The sequence below is a fragment of the Equus asinus genome, chromosome 4 (genome assembly GCF_041296235.1).
Source record: "Equus asinus isolate D_3611 breed Donkey chromosome 4, EquAss-T2T_v2, whole genome shotgun sequence".
NCBI lineage: Eukaryota > Metazoa > Chordata > Mammalia > Perissodactyla > Equidae > Equus > Equus asinus.
In genome coordinates this window covers 40357016-40378431 of record NC_091793.1, presented here as the reverse complement: position 1 = coordinate 40378431, position 21416 = coordinate 40357016, and the positions used below count along the sequence as shown (strand labels likewise).

Below are 21416 nucleotides of genomic sequence, written 5' to 3'. Positions count from 1 at the left end.
CCAAATAATTAAAGTAATCCAAAAATATAGACAAATTTTATGTATAGAAGTTGTAATATTATGATTTATAGGAAATATATACTTGGTCATTCAGATGTAGTGAGGGCCATCGAGACAATTCCAACTCTTAGTGACCCTGTGTGCATCAGAGCTGAACCCCGCCCTGCCTTTTTGCACCATCCTGTCACTTTCCAATGCTATATCAGACAATGCTCCACTGCTATTCACAGGGTGTTCATGGCCAGTTTTTTCAGAAGTAGGTGACCAGGTCCCTCTTCCTAGTCTGTCTTAGTCTGGAAGCCCTGCTGAAACATGTCTACCATGAGTGATCTTGCTCGTAGTTGAGATACTGGTGGCAGAGCTTTCAGCATCACCGCAATATGCAGACACCATCATGTGACAACCAACAGACAAGTGATGTGGTTCCCTGACCAGGAAACAAACCCTGGGCCACCTCAGTGAGAACACTGAATCTTAACCACTAGACCACTAGGGCTGGCTTCATTCAGATGACCAAAATATATTTCTCATGTATATATGGTCTTCCTCCACAGTCCCTGGCTCTAGCTTTCAAAACCTTTGCAATTTCCTGTGTTGAGAGTGTTAAAGGTGTCCTGTTTATGTTAATGAAGGTGACTTTTGGACCACATCCAAGGGTGGGGACTGATTGCCAGGAAAGCCAACCTTGTGATCAGAGGTTTGGAACTTTCAGTCCCACCCCGTGATTTCAGGGGATGGGGGAGGGAGGGGAGTTTGAAATTGAATCAGTTGCCAATGGCAAATGACAGTCAATCATGACTACGTAATGACGACTCCATAAAACCCCAAAAGGACAGTTCATTGCCCTTTCTTTTTCAGAGATTCCATGTTGGGGGACCAGAACGCTTCCACGTTCCACTGTGCTGGGCCCCAAGCTCCAGGAGGACAGAAGTTCCTCTGTTCAGGACATCGCCCTATAGTGTATCTCTTCATCTAGCTGTAGATTTGTATCCTTTAATATCCTTTGTAATAAGTGGGTAATCTAGTGAGTAAATGGGTTTTCTTGAGCTCTGTGAGCCATTCCAGGAAATTAATCAAACCCAAGGAGGGAGTAGTGGGAACCTCCAGTTTGTAGCCAGTCTGTCCAAAGCACAGGTAACAATCTGGGCTTGCAGTGGGTGTCTGAAGTGGAGGGCAGTCTTGTGAGACAGAGCCCTTTACCTGAGGAATCTGCTTCTATCCCCAGGTAGACAGTGTTAGAATTGAGCTGAATTCTCAGACAGCCCGCTGGCAACCAAGAACCGCTTGTTGTTGTGGGGAAGCCTCCACATACTCATTAAAATTGGGTCCAGGAACCCCTAGCAGAGGTATTCATTTCAACGTTGTTTAAAACAACGACAAAAAATTTGGAAACGCCCCGACTATCCAAACACAGGATAAAAATTAAGTAAATTATTGTACATCAATACAACAGAATATGGTGGCTGCATTACAACAAACTTTTACCAATATAATGTTTTAATGACATGGGAAAAGACTTCTGAAGAAAGGTAAACTTAAAAAAAAAAAGAATATGTTCTCTATTATGTTCAAAAGTATGTAATTTCATTTAGGTCCATGCTCAAATATCAACCCTTCCGAAAAGCCTTCCCTGACCACTAATTAAAGTACCGTTCTGGAGGCTGGCCCCGTGGCCGAGTGGTTAAGTTCGCGCACTCCGTTGCGGGCGGCCCAGTGTTTCGTTGGTTCGAATCCTGGGTGTGGACATGGCACTGCTCATCAGACCACGCTGAGGCAGCGTCCCACATGCCACAACTAGAGGGCCCACAACAAAGAATATACAACTATGTACCGGGGGGCTTTGGAGAGAAGAAGGAAAAAATAAAATCTTTAAAAAAAAAAATAGCATTCTGCTGCCACTTCCTTTCCTTGTATCCTCATCTTTATATTTTTTGTAGCATTACCACCTCCTGAAAATTATTTGTATTTGTTTCCTCATTTATTGTCTTTCTCATCTTACTAGAATGTAGGCTCCATGTAGCTGTGTCCTGCCTGTTTCTTTACTGCCATATCCGCCAATGTCTAGGGCCATATTTTGTGCATAGCAGGTGTTCAAAATGCAGTTATTGAATGAAGGAGTGTGATGTTTAGAAAAAAGCTGAGAAGAACGACACTGGAATGTTAACAAGGGTTCAATTTGAGTGGTGGGATTATAGGCCATTTTACTTTTTCTTTGTGTTTCTGTGTTTTCCAGATTTTTTTAAATAAATATTATTACCACTGTACTTGGGAAAAAATGAACAAATGTCTTAAAAACAAAAATGTAACTTTGAAATTACCTGGAGAGAGGATAACAATTGCTGTAAGCAGAGCATACTCTTCTTGAGTCATTTTCAATTCTGCCACACTTTTATAAAAACTAAACATAGGTGTTATATATTCATCAGAGATACCTATGGGGGGAAGTTGAAAAATTACAGAGGCATAGTAAAATTTTTGAAATGACTGAAATACAAACACATTATATATACACACACATGTTAATATTTATACCCACATGCACACATTCAAATAATGACGGTATAGTATATGTCCCAACTGAAGGCAGGGCATTGCAAAGAAATTCAGTTAACAAAATCCTCAAAACAAAACCGAATCAATGATTTGAATGTCTGATTTCAGCACTGCCTTTGTTTCTGTTACTACTGTGTGACAATAAATGATAATGTTCTTGAATTGCCAAAAGAATCTCTGAACTTCATCCGTTTCTGGATGAGGTGTAGTTAATCCTTTTAATATTATCTATAATCAAAGCATAGATAGCACCTTAAATGACCAACAAATTATTCTTCAGTCCAGAAGTATAAATGGCTCCACTTAACACATCGGCTAGGGTTCTCATCAGAGTTCTGATCTCTCCAAAGAACCAAACCTGTTTATCCATTGCCTATCAGGCATTGGTAATTGGCTGTTCTCTTCAAACTCAATATGTCCAAAATCAAAGACACCGTGTACAGAACTAAACTTCCTGTTTTCCTCCAAATCCACCCCTTGCCTGGAGTTCCCGTTCTCAGTGATTAGTATCCCCCCTCCTGACAACTGAGGATCAGCCTCCCTCTAACTCAGTCATGTGTAAGTCCTGTCACTTGACCTGCCAACTCTCTCTTAGGACTCCCTCTCCACTCTACTGCACCTAGCATTGACTTAGTTTAAGTCCTTATTTCTTCTCATCTGGACTACTGCAATTATCTCCTCTCTAGTCTTCCTGTCTTCAGTTTGGTCCCCCTCAATCCACCCTGTAATCACCTTTCTAAAATTCAAATCACACCCTGTCTCCCCACTTCTTACAAACCTTCAAAAACTCTCCGTGACTTTCAGTGTAAATATTCTTCCTTTGTACGTAGGAAACGCCGAGACCTGTTACCTGCCTATCCCACCACCCACTTGGATTATATATACTCGCCCACATGATAATACTAGTAGGAGTTCACGTTTATAGAATACTCATTATGCATTAGGCACTGTTCCAAGTACTTCTTATATATAACTCATTTAACCTTTCTAATGCCCGTGAGGTTGGTATAGAGGGTTATATAACTTGCACAAAGACACACAGCTGGTGAGAGGTGGAACCAGAATCCAAACCAAAACTGGCAGGCTCAGAGTCTGCCTCTTAGCTATGACTAAACTGCACCACCTTTCTATCACATGGCCTTTACTCCGGCCATGTTTAGCCTCTTGCAGTTCCCTAAACAATTCAGATTGCCTGGATTTTGTACACATTGTTCTCTCTACGTGGAATATCCTCCTTCTCCTTTATATAGCTTACTCCTCTTCATAATTTGATTCCTTTGTGTTGCTTCCTCCACTCATTCAACAAATATTACTTTGGTGCCTGTTCTGTGCATGGCCCCACTCCAGAAGAGCTTTAACTGGGAAAGTGTGGACAGAAAAAAAAAAATAAGACTGTGATGTGACTTAAGGGATGAATTAAGATGAGGATGAGTTTCCCAGGATTGGTCCACGCTCGAATAGACTGCTCTGTTGGGCCTATATCAGACCTAGAGCCACAGAGTTTTGGTCAAACCACACCAGAATAAAATTGGATCCCAGATGCTAAAAAGTACAATTATCACCTAATATTGCTCTTCACAGAATCAGAAAGTCTGAATATTCACCTTTAGAGGAATCTAAAGAATCTTCCCAAACTGAATCTTTGGCCTTTCTCTCTTTCTCAAAATACCACACTTTTCACCCCCTTGACTTTTGATTCTTCAATCCGCCCCAGTGGGCTTTCTAAAGAACAGTGTCTTTGTTAAGCAACTTGGGGATTATTACATCATGTGGAAGATTGCCCACTATCCAGTTGTTACAGATTAAACTGAATACCCAGGACCAAACTAGACACAAGTTAAACTGCAGAGGGTCAGAATCTGTGAGCCTGGGAATACCAGACCTGGATTCCAGCAAACATCACGGTTAAGAGGTCATGCTCTGAGTTTGCAGTCTGACCTATGACTTGATCTTGGGCACATTACTGAAACATTTGAAGCCTCAGTTTCCTCATTCGTGAAATGTGAATTGTAACAATAGTATTCTATGAGATAATATAAGAGTGCTTAGCACAACGCCTGGCTCCATAGTAAGCCTGCAATACTGTTAGAACAAATAATCATAACTATTATGACTGTTATTCAGGAGAACTGGATCAACACATCAGTTCATCCTAGTCTCCGTTCATCTTTATCGTAGTTAGATTAACTTCATGTCCTTTTATGTTTGCAAAGGTATGCTTTTGTTTTTATTTTGTGTTACAATCTGAGTTTCCTAGGGATGAATACAAATTGGCTGATCAGTGATTTGCCTCAGTATTTTTCTGTGTATTAAAGCTAAACTAACATCTGTATTTTCTTGGTAAAGTTGTTCTTTCACCTTCAAAAAATGGCTGTCCTTAGGCTTTCTTCAGCATACGGGGACTATATCCATCAGTTGTGGTTACCTAAACTAATAGCTCATGACTGTGTCATTATTTTTAATAGTATATGAGGATTTGGGGGATAATATTAAAAGCAGCTGATTTGAAAATATTCAAGTTTTAGAAATGATCTTTGACTCCCTAACTTCCTATTTTATTTGTCTTTCTAAAGCCCGACTCACTCCTCAAAAATGTTACTTCCATTAACTGTCCAATTGTAGTTGATAATTTGGGGGGGAAAGCAGCTAAAAATGTTTATTACGATTGTTCATCTTGTGCATGTCATAAAGGCCAACAGTGAATATAGAGAAAATGTAGAATACAAATAGTAGATGAGTTTTTTTTAAAAAAAAAATAATTTTCCTACAAGATAGATCAAATATAAAACTATCTGTGGAATTAGAATCAATAATCAGAATTAACCACTCCAGCATAAACAAAGAGATATTTTAAGTGTTTATGAACCAATAATTTCTAGCTTAAGAAACGTAACAATAACGTCATCCTGAGGGGGCAGTCTTCCTCTTTTCCTGCTTCTTCCTTTCTAGAGACTTGCTTCATTTTTGCTCTTATACCCAATTTGCTAATTTTTGGTCACAAGGGGGAGCTATTTTCTAACTTAACCATGAAGACTACCGTGGAAACGTTCAAAGTTGTAAAGAACCATTTATGTTTCTGCTCCTCTGCTTATTATTTGTTTTCCTTTAAAAAAAAAAAAAGAGGTCTGTGATTCATTAATTGTTCAATGATCAGAAATATTCTTTGAGAGAATAACCATTTGAAAGAACTAACGCTATTATGGTGTTTTAAGTTGCTTTAAATGTAAAAGTCTTTTATTTGCTAATTAACTATCTAGTTTTAATTGGGAACAAAAATAAAGCAGAGGTTTACTTGTGGGTATGTGTGTGTTCATATGTGGATTATAATCAAGTGTGAATATTATACAGGACACATTTCTTGGTGTTTTAGATAACTCTATATGATTTATTATAATTGACAATCTCAAGATTGACCAATAATCTTGTTTAAAATGATGCTATTTGCTCAAAACTATATAATTAGACATTTTTCTAGAAGTGACACCACTCCATAGCATAGAGTTAAGGTATAAGCCCCTGACATGGCATGCACAGCTATTTCTGCCTCTGCTTTCCTTTCAAACTAAGCACTCTCCATACCAAGTTTCCCTATGAACTAATGTCTCCAACTCTTCTTAGTTCCTGAAGCTGTTTCAAGTCATTGTCTACGCAACATATCTACCTCCCCCACACCTGCCCCATGGCCATGTACTATGGCGGAGGCAGATCCCACTCCAGCCCAAGGTCCAGCTACTATTGGTTTCATTTCCCTTGTCAGAGATTGGCATAGTCAGAGACAGTGGTAAATTCTGGCCCATGAAAAGAAGGGGAGTCTACTGCGAAACTCCTGAGAAAGATTTCTATACTCAGGAAGAGAGCATCTCTTTGTCTTTTGGCCGTTGTTGCACCTGGATATGATGCCTGGAACTGCTGTGGCCATTAGAAGACCAGGAGGAGAACCAGCCTGAGGATAAAGCCAGGATACCAAGGATAGCAGAGCAGAAAGAGGAAAAAAACCTGTGTTTCTGATGGTATGTTGAGCCTGACTTAACCAATTCTGCTGCCACCTTTCCTCTGTTTCTCATTTGAGCTAACACATTTCCTTACTTTTTTAGGCCATATTGAGCTGGATTTTGTTACCATCAGCCAAGAGCATCCTAACTGACAGCTCATCTAACAAGTTAAGATACGTTTTTACGTCTTCATGCTTTTTTGCCTGAAATATAAGGCAGGATCCTTGTTAGGCTAGGACACCTCACCAATGTTTTAGAGCCAAGTTCAAATTTTGCTTTCTCTGTGGAGCTTTCCCTGTCAAAATGAGGTAGAATGAGTTCCTCCCTTCTCTATGTTCTCTTCTATTGCACCTATCACAATTCATATCTCTCCATCTCATTAAAGTCTGAAATACTATACAAATTATATGAGAGCAGGACCAGCTGCAGTATTTCCAGTGTTTGGAATGCTGCCTGGCCAAAAAAGGGCGCTCTATAGATATTTCTCATTTATCTCTGCATTTTTAGGAAATAGCATCCTGCTGGAGAGACGTAGGAGATTAATAAATGTTTGTTAAATTAGCCAATATTATATTTTGCTAGTTCCTTGTGACGTAGTTGTGAGATGCAATGGGGCCAAGAGACAACATTAACACAATGGAAACATTCTTGTAGTGCTAAGAGATCGGACCTTGGCCTCTATTTCAACTGCTAAACTCTACTCGGTGAGTCAGTTGTGCCATACTGCTGGCCTTGAGTGCAAAGCTGCCATTGAATTAGAAATTCAAAAAATAACCACTTTCAATATAAAATATTTAATTTAAAATAATTAATAAATAACAGACTTTCCATTAGTTCTAGTGGCTGAAAGCTATTTGGCCAAATTAGATCTCAGTGGCACTTAGGAGTTGCCAGGGTTTGGACTGTCAAGTCCTAGATTCGTCTCAAGAAAATCCACCAAATTTTTATACACCTAGTCTGTGCCAGGCACTATAATAGTCCTGGGAGTAATCCCCAAGTGGTTAACAGATTAATAGAAGAGGAAGATACATAAATAAGTACATAATGTTCAAAACTGGACAATATAAAAACACTTGAGGAATATAGCTGAGAGGCAATGGAAATTTTGACTTGTATTACTTTAATATTTCTTCTTATTTTGAAAAAGCTTTCTTCTTATAATTTGACCCCCAAATTTTTCCATGCCAAAATTATCACGTGACCATTTTGAAAAGCAAAATGAGAGGTGGTAAGAATTCTAAACTTTCACTTAAGCATTAACTTTTCTTGTATATATTTTGTCATTTGTTTCTTTACGTTTTCAACCTTTCTTTCAAAGACAGTATCTGAACTGATAATCAGCTTATATTTGCTTCTTTAGACAATTTAGTTATCATAAGCATTTTCATTTTGCACAAGTTGCCAAGGCTGAAACAGTGAAGTCACATATACAGTATATACCATGTATAGTATACTTTACTAGACTACCATAAACTAGCTACAGCTTCATCACTCAAGTAAGAATCTGTCCTTTCTCTGACCTCATTGTCTCTATTCATTTTATCATTTACTTAAAATCAATTTCAAATGGCTAGCTGCTTCTTATACTTTATCTCTCAACCAAAGGGCAGGAACTATGTCTTACCGGGTCTTTATATTCCCTACCAGCTGATAGTTGGACAAATACTAGATCTTAGCAAGTGACAGATGCAACATATAGAAAGAGTGCTGGGCTTTGAGTAGAATACCTGTGTTCATCTCCTGGTAATCTACAGATTCACTGTATGACCTCTTAAACCTGTTTTCCCAAATATAAAATAGGAGCATAGCATCTACCTTTAGGGTCCATTGGGAATACTAACAAGATCTTGCATGTATAACAAGATGATGTATGTAAAAGCAAACCATTGCAAAATCACAAAACATATTGTCATCCTGACAAACACTTACTGAATTGAATAGTTCATTTGTGTCTGTTATGGGGAATCAAAAAAGGCAAAAAAAAAAAAAAAAAGTAAACTTCAAAGGTTATTTGCATTTGAAATGAACTTCACTGAACAAGTTGCTTTGGTCTCTGAGAAGTTATTGCTAATTTCCACAATGTTAAAATGTCAACTCATTCAGTGTTAGCAAGTCTATTTCAGTTCTATCATATTTTATGGTATCATATGATTATTCCTATTTTTATTTACAAATTCCACCTTAAAACCTAGTTTGCATAATACTACATTAGGAATAAAAAAATTGGTGCACTAGAATTATGTAGAAACAACTCAACCACAGGTTGTGTCAGATATGTGTTCTGAAGCCTCAATTAACATAAACAGTGAACCCTCATTAAGTAAATGTATCTCAGGAGACAACATCTTTGTGTCTATAATCGGAATTTAATAATAGCAAACAAAAGAGCATGAATTTGGAGAACAAGAAAAGAAATTTTACATTATATTCTTTAAAGAGTTCCACATGTTTAAACAGGGTAACTTTGAGACGTGTTACTCTGGAATTAAATGTGCAATAGAAATAAGAATATGTTATATTTGCATAAGAATAAAAAGTTATTCTGAAAGGTCATTTTGCAAGATCAAGTTTTTATGTGGTGTGTGGAAGAGGCAATGTTCTGAAAATCCACTGGGAGAAGCAAATTCATAAATATTAATAAATGGAAGTAACATGGATAATAAAATACAACGCAGCATGTGAGTTTGGATGGTTTTTATTGTCACAATATGTGGTTGATATTTGGGTAAACTATCTTATGATGAACTACAGGTATGCATATTTATTTACAATCCCTCCAACCCTTCCTTCACATTGTAGCTAAAAAGATCTTTCTACAGTACTGCCATGGTCATGTCACATCTGCTCAATATCACAAAGATTCCCCATTATATATGAACTAAATTAAACTACTTTTGTGGCATTCAATGTCCTTAATAATCTAGCAATTACTATATTTTCAGCTTCATAAATATTATTTTCCAGCAATATCAAGGTATTTTTGAGTCCTATACGTGAATTCTCTCTCATTTCTCCATATCTTCACACTTGAAATTTCTATATTATTATATTATAATGGTTATATCTCTTGGAATGCCTTTCTCAGACTTTTTTGGCTTGACGCTTCCTAATCATCCTCCTTGATTCAACTGTCAACTTTTCAAGTCTTTGTGACTCACTAAATAGAATCACGCAGGAAGGCAGCCACTGCTTTATCCTCTAATTTCATTTTGCATATACGTTCCTTATAGTCCTTACTACACTGCACGTTGATTTGGAATCATTTGCTTGTACATTTTGCCCACTAGTCTGTGAGTACTTTGGGGACAAAGATCGTTTATTCTCATTGCTATACCTCAAAAACTACACAGTTCCTGGCATAAAGCAAGTATTCAATGTATATTTATAGAATAGAAAGATGTCCTATAAAGCCCACTTTACTGTACATTTTCACAAACATTTACTGTAGGATTATCACATGTAGGACACTGTTATTTCTTCTGCAACATCCATTCTCTCCTTTCTCTAGAGCGGAATTTCTCAACCTTGGTACTATGGACATTTTGGGCCAGATAATCCTTTGTTGTAGAGGGGCTGTCCTGTGCATTGTAGAATGTTTAGCAGCATCCCTGAGCTTTACCCACTAGATGCCAGTAGTGCCCCTTCCCCTACTTGTGACAATCAAACATGTCTCCAGTTACTGCCAAATCCTCTTGGGTGGGGGGGGGGGAATTCCTCAGTCTAGACCACTGTTCTATAGTGTAAAAGTAGCATTTTTAGCTGGGCACATGGCTGCCTTAAATCTAGGACTGCCTCATTCTGCCTTGAATGAGGAAGTTAAGTTCTTGCCAATGGAAGGTGAGTAGAAGTCATATGTATCAGTTCTAGGTCATTCCCTTATAGGGAGGGTGTGCTGTTAGTTTCTTTCTTTGCCCTCCCCAGTGGCTGGAATGTGGGTATGACAGGAAGCCATTTTAGCCCATATGGATGAAGTCAACACTCTGGATGGATGAGCAACGAAACAGAGGAACACTATAAAGCTGCCTTATCATCATTTCCTTATGCTCAGACCATTAAATGATAGAAATAAACTTCTATCTTGTTTAAGCCTCCTTTAATTTTGATGTCTGTTACACCAGCCAAACCTTTAACTTAATTTATATATGACACTATTGTGATTATTTCTTTTCATATCTATTTCACCTAAAAGATGAAGTCTTTCAGGGTTGTGACTTTATCTTATTCATCTTTGTATCCCCAGTGTACCTTGTTCATAGCAGTACTCAATAAAAGTTTGTTGAAAAATAATGAGTGAACAGATGAACAAATAGAGGTCCTCATGGAAATGGTCTCCTATTGTTACTAAACAGTAACCATATTGGAAGAGTCAAATGGAAACAACGGCATTCTAAACAGACTCGGGGCTCATGAAATAAGAGGAGGAGAGACAGTGAGCCACCAATCTAAAAAATATGGGGAGATGTTCTGAGATGATTGCTTGAGTCAGAAAGGCTTAACTATTCTTAGAGTTTAGGGGATATTAGTCATCTCTCTAACTGATCATAGAGGTGAGCTTTAGGCAAAAAACAAGTGTTTGTAAAGTGCTTAATTTGATAAAAGGAGAAATAGGGCATCTGCTTCTGCCTGCTGGAGGTAGTTTATTTGTTTCAGAGAGGCTCCAGAAATATGGTGCAGCTTGAACTCAAGGGAGGCTGGGTATAAACACCTGCCTGACTTTTAACCTTGAAGCTTTTGTGTCTTCATGGCTAGAACCACTCCACTCACCCCAACAGGCTCAGACCTGCCGCAGACTCAGAAAACTCTGGGGAGCTCTATGTTACATCTAATTCTAGGAACTTGGCTCCAGCTTTGTTTCTTGTGATAATCTCTGTATTGACATATTGTCTAAAGTTGGGGAGTCCACCTTCCTTTAAGCTTGTTTACATTTCCTTGAACCCCAGCTCCTATGGTATGTTCTTGAAATCCGTTTTTTTTTTCTCAACAAAATCATCAGTTGAGAATGAAGGGGAAGGATGTTGGAAGCTTGAAGAGAGAGAAGAACATATGAAATGGTTTCTCATAAGAGTAAGAAAGTGGGGCCTGCCTGGTGGTGCTGCAGTTAAGTTCACACACTCTGCTTCCGTGGCCTGGGGTTCCCCGGTTCAGAGCCTGGGTGCAGACCTACCCACTGCTTATCAAGCCATGCTGTGGCAGGCGTCCCACATATAAAGTAGAGGAAGATGGGCACAGATGTTAACTCAGGGCCGGTCTTCCTCAGCAAAAAGAGGGGGGTTGGCAGAAGATGTTAGTTCAGGGCTAATCTTCCTCAAAAAAAAAAAGAGTGAATTGAGTAGGGAAGTGGGACAAGTGGGCAATACTCAGGTTCATTTGAAGTGTGTGGTTATTAATTTAAAGCAGGCCAATCATATTGTTTCAGTTCTCAGGTTAAAGCACAGAGTAGACGGAGAGTTTACTCAATCAGAGAAGGGGTTTTCTTAGGTGAGTGCGATGGTGGGACAGAAAGACAAAGGAGTTGAGGATATCCAGTGAACGAACCAAGGAAGTGATCATATTGATGGACCAACCATGAACCTTAAGCCAAGCACTGAAGGAAAGGTAATAGAGTCAATGGATGGAGGGTTAGTGAATGAAAGATCAATGAATGGAGATTGTTTTGCAACAAAGAATCATTGCAGCCAGGGCACTAGAGGGGTGTTAGACATAAAATCAAAGGGAGATGTCAGAGGGAAGGGATACTTGGGACTGAGATTTTGGAGGGGGAAGTTATTGGTATTAACAGGGTCTTCATCTGGTGAAGGCTTCATAATATTTACCTCAAAGCATTATGAAGAACGAATGAGACATTTTGTGAAGCCTGATGTTGGCCATGGAGGAGCCCCTCTCACATCTCCCTTTATGAGAGATAGGAAGCACAGTTGACTGATAGCCTCCTGCTGCGGGTTCCTGTGAATGGTGCAGCATGCTTGCACTGGCCTTCTCCCAACCAGTGACTAAGCATGGCAGGCGTATTAGTGCTGGCCCAATCCTGCCCAATGGAAGAGTCCTCCAATGGGCATCTTTGACTTAGTCCCTCCCTATTGGCCTAGATAAGACTTTCTCAGAACTGTGCTGTGGTCTGAGGCTCTTCCTACAAATCCTTCCTTCCCTCTTTCACAGGTGTCAGATCAGCATAGTGGTGTAAAGGCTCTCTTTCCTGACACCTGCTTCCACCTCATTTATTCTTCAGAGGAATTTCCCTCAATCTCCTGCAAACACCATCTTGGTGTCTTGCTTCCTGTAGAACTCATGTTCACACAAAAACCTAGGATAGAGCCTAACACAGAGTAGATGTTGAATAATTGTTAGCTTTTGGCACTATAATTAAGAGATCCAGACATTACCCATATAAACATTTACAATTTTCCTCTTAGTTTTCTAACAAACTTTTTTTTTGAAAATCCGTTTTTTCTCTCAGCTTAACCAGAGTGAAAAGGGATTTCTTCCACCTCAGCCAGGCTGGGGGAGAGACCTGGGACTGCCCCAGTAGTCATCATGGAAGTGGCAGCACCTGACTTGGCTCAGAACCCGGAAGATTGATGGAGCCAGGCAAAGAGAAAACTGAGCGAGAGGGAGAGATAGAACAGCTGCTGGATAATTTCCCTTCAGATGTCCTCTTATCGAAACATTTCAATTCATATGGCAGAAATTGAACTCCTTTTTTTCTTTGTCTGGCACCTGAATCTATTTTAAATGACTCATCTTTAAGGAGGAGGAGGAGAGAGAACACAACAGAGCTTCCCTACTCAAACTGTCTTTCTTCCTTTTCTTACACTCAAATGCAAAGGGATGTCTGTCCTCCAAATTAATTACTATAGGCAAGGTCTGGAGAGAACTTTTTGTTAGTTAGTTGTCAGTCTGGGATATCAGTCACTGTGATATTCAAGGGGAAAACCATCTGAAAAGTAAATAAATAGACCAGACTTATAGCTTCAGACAAACATCCATCCATCCATCCATCCATTCATTCGCTTCACAGATGTTTGTTGAACACCCACTTCAAGCCAGGCATGTGCTGGGTCCCTGGAATAAAATCCTGAGTCAAAAAGATGCAGTCCCTGCCTATGGAGTTTTTAATATCAAAATCCAGACAAGACTGTAGGACAAATATTAAAGTTTGACATGATTACAAAGAGATTAGTTATGCATTCTATTTCGGTAGCTTTTTTAAAAAATGGGACACGTACCTAATAAGTCATGGAGACTACATTCAAGCAGGATTCTTAAATACCACTGTCACTTAATGTTTAAACCCAACAAGCATCAACTAGAGTAGGATCCTTTGATAGTTAAAGAGACCTATCCGTTTAATTGAAAGTATTTTGTCATATGAGTCATCATCCCTTTTTATTAGTTTTAAAAAAATTAGATCTGACTCATGGCTTTTCTTAAACACAGTACTGTCAAAATCTATGGAAACCAGAACCAAATAACTGACCAAGTTAAGCTGGAGAGACTTCACCCATTACAGGCTGAAGCCACAACAATTTTCTGCATAGAGAGAGAACCACTAATTTACATTCACTATCCTGAACTAACAAATTCATACCTGTGAAAATTCAGCAGCTTGCATCCTTTAACTCTTTCCTAAGTTGAACTGTCAATTACTAATTGCAACTTTAAAATCAAGATACTTGCCCATTGATTAGTAACTCCTTCTTTCCCCCTTCTGATCAATGGCATGAAGTTTCAGTTAAGCAAGATGAATAAGTTTTAGAGATCTGCTGTACAATATTGTACCTGTAGTCAACAATACCATATGGTATACTTAAAAATTTTTAAGAGGATAGATCTCATGTTAAATGTTCTTACAACAACAACATAAAATAAAATAAAATAATTAAAATTGAGATACTTAAGTAACTGGCTGAGTGACTGGCTAAACCACCAATTAGAAAAATTGAATTAGTTAAGAGAAGAAAAACAGTAAGACTTGTAGACCTGAATAGTGCCTTGGAGGTTACCCGATTCAACCCTTCTCCCTTACCCCCAGCCTCCTGGACACATATACACACGATATAAATTAAGGCCCAGAACAGGTAAGTGACCAAATCTGTCCAAGACCAGAATCCGTATTTCTCAACACCACGTCTTTCAAAGGGTGAAGAGCTGCAATGGTATATTTCCCAGATCGTTTCCTTCCTCTCCATTTCTTCTAGCAGCAGGGGTCACATCCTTGAAAACTTTTCCATCCTAACAGGTGTCTCCCATCCCGGCTTATCCTAACATTTCTGGAAGATTTGTAAAGCACAATTTGATATTTTCCTTTCCCTGTTCAAAAATCTTTGGTCTCCCCACTACATAAGAAATAAAGAATAAAATCTTTAGCCCAACATTCAAGGCGCTCAGCCATTTGGTTCTGCCTTTTCAAAAATTTCTCTTTGACGTAACGATTAATCCAATCAAACTCAAATATTCACTCTTCTTTGTGTGCATAGCTCGAGCTTTCTTGCCGCAGTCCTTTGCTCCTGCTGGTCCTTCTCTCCTGCACCCTATCCTGAGTATCACATCAAATATCACTCGAGGCGCAGTTCAAATGCCAAGGAAGCCTTTCCAGAGCCCTCCCAACTGGAAGTCAGCTCTCTCCCAGTTCTTCTCTTCCACATTTTATTATAACTATCTCTGCACAGGTCATCTCTTCCCATTCAACTATAAGTTTCCCAGGGGAAGAAACTTCAATAGTTGTTAAACTAATGGTCAGTGGATATATGAGAATAACGCATCTTTTTAAAAAGTATATTTTTTAAATCTACCAATGTTAATTATGCTTTCAGTTTTTAACTAAAAGGAGAAAACATAATGACTATTGGAAGGTTGCTTTTAAAAAATAATTTTAAATTTTTAAATGATTTCACTTATATGACAGATGCAGAACTGCCTGAAAACATTCCTTCCAATCTCTATTCTAAAATACCAGTGTTATGATTATTTAAACTTGTTCCAACCAATCATAGAAGGATATTTTTCTTCCCAAAACATTTTAGGAAGAAAAAAAAATCTTCAAAAGTCATCTTATCTCAGTCATAGCCACTTCCCAACCCATATATAAAATCTCAGGACAATGAGAACTTATCCTATTTTAAGTATCTGCTAAGATAAATTGCACAGAGTTCCTGGTAATCCATTCTGACGTCTTTTGACTCTCCCTGACACAGTATTACTCGGTAATAAGTTAAACTGAGTCACTCATACTGTTATTTCATTTTGTCTCTTGAGAGGCAGTGTAGCATAGTGGTTAAGAGACATGGCTTCTGAAGTCAGACTTTCTGTCTGTCTCTGGGAAAGTTATTTAACTCCTCTCTATCTCAGTTTCCTAATCTTTAAATTGGGAACAATAGTAGTATTTATTTCCTAGGATTTTTGCAAGGATTTGATGAAATCATATATGTATTCTGAACAGTGTCTGTAACCAAGTAAATGATGTATAAATGTTTCTACTATTATTTTTTTTTATTTTACTTTCAATAGAGATAGATAATAGTTTGATACATAGTCATTTGTACCTGGAAGTTTTGAATAAATGAATCTTCCTCTGGGCCGAACAATCCCAGCTCCTTTACACTTTGTTTTTTTAATCAGACTAATTTTCCAGTCTTTTAAAAATTCTTCCTGTGGCCTTCATCTTAGTGCAGTGAAAAGAGCATTTTCGGTATTTTGCTATTACAACAAGGATTTTTGAACTAAGCCTCTAAAAGTTCCATCTATTTAACACATATCTCTTTAGAGGCATTCTCCATGCTAGTCACAATGGGTATATAACTTTGAAAAAGATAGACAAGAGGCCTGCCTTTATGAGGTATACAAATTCTTACTTGCGGAAACAAATTCTTTTCGCCACTAACCAAATCACTTACCACTCTTTCGAATTCTTTCTTCTAATACATCAGCATGTCCAGCTGGAAGTTTCTTATTGAAAATCTCAGCAGAACGGAGGAACATAGCTTCAACTGCAGACCCTTTCAGCAAAGCAATCTGATCTTCATGGTCCAATGTCTGAAATCCTGGATGAAGATGATAATCAAATCAGTATCAAAGGGTAGTGAATGCTGTATAACAGTATTTCATCATTAATATCATCCCCATTGATAAAAAATTTCCATAAAGTGATTTGTAATTGTTTTAAGATTTGGTAGTCGAGTCAATAAGTATCTCTCGTACTCCTCCAGATAAAAGCTGACTTTTATCTTCACTGAGTAGGATTTGTTGAAAAAGTTGGACAAAAGAGGATGTCAAGTCCAAACCAAATACGTGTATTATGGAAGAGACAGGCTGATTCAGATGAAGCAACTTTCAGAAATTAAAGGCAAGCAGATTCTCTTTGAGCCACTAATTTAGTCACATCTCATGTCACATGGTCAATTCTGCATCATGGAAACATCCACATCCAGAAAAATCTTTACATGTATCCAGAAGATTAATGGAATATTTGACCATCTCATGAATCTTTAGTCAATCTGGAGAACGGGTAGCATTTCCCGAGAAAACCAATCAAAGTCATGTTGAAGTATCTGCTCTGAACTCAGCACTGCACCATGCAAGGTGGGGAAAATCAGAGAAATATGGGAAAGAATAAAACACTACCTGGAAAATCCAAAGTCCTTATACAAGTGTATATGCTACAGTCTCCAGAAGCCTCTTTGATCTCATTTCCTCCTCCTTCCCCTCACTCATTGTGCTCCAGCCACACTGACCCCTGGCTCTGCTGTGAACACAAAATCCTACTTTTGCCTCAGGGATGAATTATCTTCCCCAGATATCCCCATGCCTCACTTCCTCACTGTATGCAGGTGTCTGCTTCAAGGTGACTCTACCTAAAATAGTACTCCCCAGCACTCACTAGTTCCTACCTGCTTTATTTTTATTCATAGAACTTACCACTACCTGATATAATATTATAAATTTATTTGCTTATTTGTTAATTGTCTGAAAATTCTACTAGAGTGGAAACTTCTTGGGGGCAGAGACTTTGCCAGTTTTGTTCACTTTTGTATCCCCAGTGCCTGGCAGAGAATTGGTATCCAAGAACTATTTGTCGAATGATTGAATGGCTGCAGGAATGAATGGGAAACAAACACAAGCTCGCCTGCACATGTGTACACTCACACACAACACAACTAGAGATAAACTAATGCCTTCAGGGTCTAAATGGCTTAGAAAAGTATTACACAGCAATGGGAGTTTAGAGAAGAGAGTAATGCTAAGGGTTAAGAAACACTATCTTAGAAAATCTAAGCTCTCCTTTGAGGGCAGGAGTCATGCGGGGTCTCCAGCACCCTGGACAGTGCCTGGCACAGGTTATATTCCATGAACTGCAGGATAGAATTACTCAACTCGGTCTTTCACAAAACACCCTTTTATTATTGGTATTATATCATTATTATTACAATCTGTAATAATGTTATCATTTCTATAATTATTGCTAAAATAATTTTTTTCTTTCTCAAGGGTTTTTTGCCTTTTATTTCCTTCTGTATTTTTAATTTTTTCCTTCTGCTTTACTCATTAAACAGACATTAACTGTACTCTTTCTCTTGGGAACTGGGTTAGGCACTGGGAATGGGGAAATGTGTGCAATATTGCCTTTGCTTTCAGATAGCTACCTTATTATTCTTTTTTGTCTTCAATTATTTCTTGGTTCAATACCAACTGACCGTTTGAACTGAAAAACCTTTTCATACAAACAACCAAGAACATCATATTCTCTCTTTCCCAATTCTTCCCCCCACAGCTTTTACCCTTTTGTAATCTTGTTTCTGATCAAGATTACCTTCAGCTTAATTAGCGTATAACAAATTAAGTTCCTCTTTCATTGTTAATAGAGAAATGAGAGAATACTAATGTTTCAATGATAATAAGAAATTTCTCCCCACATTTTATGAGTTTTATGTAGGCTTATGTCTATTCATGACACATTTAATAAAATAATAGTATAATGCTGACAAAAGAAGGCAAATTAACATGTCTAATTAAAATCCTATGTCAGAAGTTACCTTCTGTAATTTAATATTACAGTATTATGCTGCTATACAAGGTATTTATTAAACTCTTCTAGACCATGGAATTCTAATATACTAGTATATTTTTAAAGAACTGAAACAACTTAAACCTATTGGCTTAGATCAAATTGATAATGTGTCTGAAAGAACTTGGGGCTGGAAGCTAAGAATCTTGCATTCCTGTTTCTGTACTGGCACCATCTGAATCACTGTAGATAAATCCCTTTCCTCATCCCACATTTGATGAATGCTTGTTCATCGAGTCCCATGAATTTTTGAATCTCTCTTTATTTTGTTTCTTCTTCCCTCTCCCACTGCTCTTGCTTTAATTCAAGCCCTCTTGCCTGGACCGGTGCAGTATCAAAGTAACTGATCATCCTTGCCTCCAGTCCCTGCCTGTTCAAATCCATTTTATAAAAACCTGATAAAGGCATATCTATAACACAAATTTCATCACTTCCTTCTCAAAACAAGAAGAAGCCACCAAAAACTCTTTACTATCCAGGGGACAAAGATTGAATTCCTTAGTTAGGCCCTAATCAATCTGGTACCAAATTAGCATATGTCTAACTAAAAAGCCACAGACATTTTGCTACAGCAACACTGAATTTTCTCTCTCTTCTCTAATAATCCTATTCTTGTTCATGCTTCATTATATTTTCACAAGCAGATCTCTCAACTTGCAATGCCCCTTCTCTTCCATACCACCTGGAAAACTCACTTTTCTTCTAGACTCAACTCAAATGTGATTCTCTTTGAAACCTCCCTATCTTTCTCAGATACAATTAGCAACTACTTCCTCTCTGTTCAAACAACACTTTGTATATATATTTTTTCATTGTATCCTTTAATCACTCTCCTTGAACGTAATAGCTAAGTAGTTAGTGTAGAGTAAGTATCAACAAATGCTTATTAAATTAATAAATGGATGAATAACAACTTTTCAAAGCCTCAATTTCTTAGTATATCAATTCGGAAGAATTATTATAAATAACTTGAATATCTAACATTTCATGTTTATAATAGTTAGACATATTAATTTAAATCAGATGTGAGATGATTCCCATTTTACAATGAACAAACCTGCCTCTCTCAATGTCACAAGAATGTTGCATAGTGTAGCAGAGAAGTAACTACATGGAAAAATACCTGGCAATTTTTTTGTGAATTCTACAAGAATCTGTACATGATTGGTAGCCATTTCAGTTAAAATGAGAAAATTTTCTTCTGCACTGAATTCTTCTTTTAACTAAATTTTAAGAAAAAAAGCAAATGATTAATAAGTAGATAAAAGGATAATTCAATACAAAATCATTAGACTAAAGAACCAGATTTAGATAATAAAATTTAAAACGTAGCTCATATTTCTCAGATCCCTGGAGAGAAATTACCATTACTAAGATAGATGTGAGACTTGTCTCTTCTTAATTGTTTAATAATGCTCCTAAAAATTTAAATGTATAGCTTAAATTTCAGCTCTAATCATTTCAAACTAACATATTCATAGATAAATCCCACCTCCAAAGTAGTAAAAGCTCCAGAAAATATTAACTTTAAACCCATGTATTTTCAGATGTTGTACGTACGATTTTATTTGTTATTTCCTGAGGCATTCTCTGTTTGCTATATGAGTCCATAATATAATGTAGAAGATTCTGTTGATCTGGGGTGAGTTCAGTTTTCTCCTACACTGGCAAAAAAATAAAAGGTGTGAAGGAGGGTGGTTATAAAGCATTTTTCCTATATGTACATTCATGTGGAGTAAACCACTAGCAGAAACTGTTGAAAAAAGCCCTAAATATGGAAGGAACTATGTGCTCTATTGTAATGTGTAATTGCTTTCCCTGGGTCTTTGGGCAAGCCATATCACATTTCACTAAATTTGTCCCAAGGTGCTCATTTTCCTATCTATAAAATAGGGATAACAAAATATTCCTTTCATGTATTTCTTGGGAATTAATAATAGTCTGGATATGAGTCCTATTGAGCACATTCATAGAGAAGTTCAGTAAAAGTTCAAGGCTTAATTATAACTAAGGAAAGGTTCCCACATATGAAGTGGAGAATCCATTGAAGGATATTCATGTAGAGCAGTGTTTGAAAAACTGTAGCCCATGGACAAAATCCACCTGGTTTTGTAAATCTATTGAAACACAATTATACTTGTTGGTTTATGTATTATCACACTAAAATGGCAGAGTTGAGTAATTGTGATGGAGACCATGTGGCCAAAGCCTAAAATAAAGAAATTCTTTTCCCTTCACGGAAAAGAATTTGCTGACCCCTGAAGTAGAGAGTCACCAATCTGGATAATTCAGACCTCAAACATCTCTTTTCCCCTAACTAGCATCTTTTAAAGAGTGTGAATAGTTGTGTCAACTCTTTGCTTTCTTATACCAAGTTGTTATTGAGGAAGCCATATGACAAATTAATACTCACATAAAATTATTTGAAAAACTAAACGTGGATGAAGTTTTCTTTGTCACTAGCATAATATTGATAAGGCTGTGACTTGAACAATCATGGATTATTGGTTTTTCAACTAATGGCAAATTAAAATTCCTCCACATGTCTTGTGCATTATCACAATGTGTTTAGCTAAGCATACAAGATACTGTTTCTCTATTTTGTCCTGTGTTGCTCAAAGGAACTCTTGAGTAATTTGTGACCTCAGTGGGAAGGGCCTTTCTCTGTTGATCCACAGATGTGTATTCACCCTGTTAACCCATTGATAAGGAGTAATCCACAAGCTTTAATTGAATCCACATCCTTCCCAGTTTGAGCCTCCCTTCTCAATGATAGGGAAAAAATGGCCCTCAAAACTCAGTTTGAAAAATCT

At 37.7% G+C, this 21416-nt stretch overlaps 1 protein-coding gene across 4 annotated transcripts in view; it reads right to left on the bottom strand.

Moving 5' to 3' along the window:
* Nucleotides 1-21416, bottom strand: part of NR1H4 (nuclear receptor subfamily 1 group H member 4) — a 71353-nt gene that overhangs the window by 1690 nt on the left and 48247 nt on the right. For all 4 annotated transcript variants that reach the window (XM_014835067.3, XM_014835066.3, XM_014835065.3 and 1 more), the window contains 4 exons: nt 20164-20262; nt 19727-19826; nt 16436-16582; nt 2319-2432 (listed from right to left, as the gene is read on the bottom strand). In XM_014835067.3, coding sequence (XP_014690553.1) covers nt 2319-2432; nt 16436-16582; nt 19727-19826; nt 20164-20262 — 460 coding nt within the window. The remainder of the gene's footprint in view (nt 1-2318; nt 2433-16435; nt 16583-19726; nt 19827-20163; nt 20263-21416) is intronic.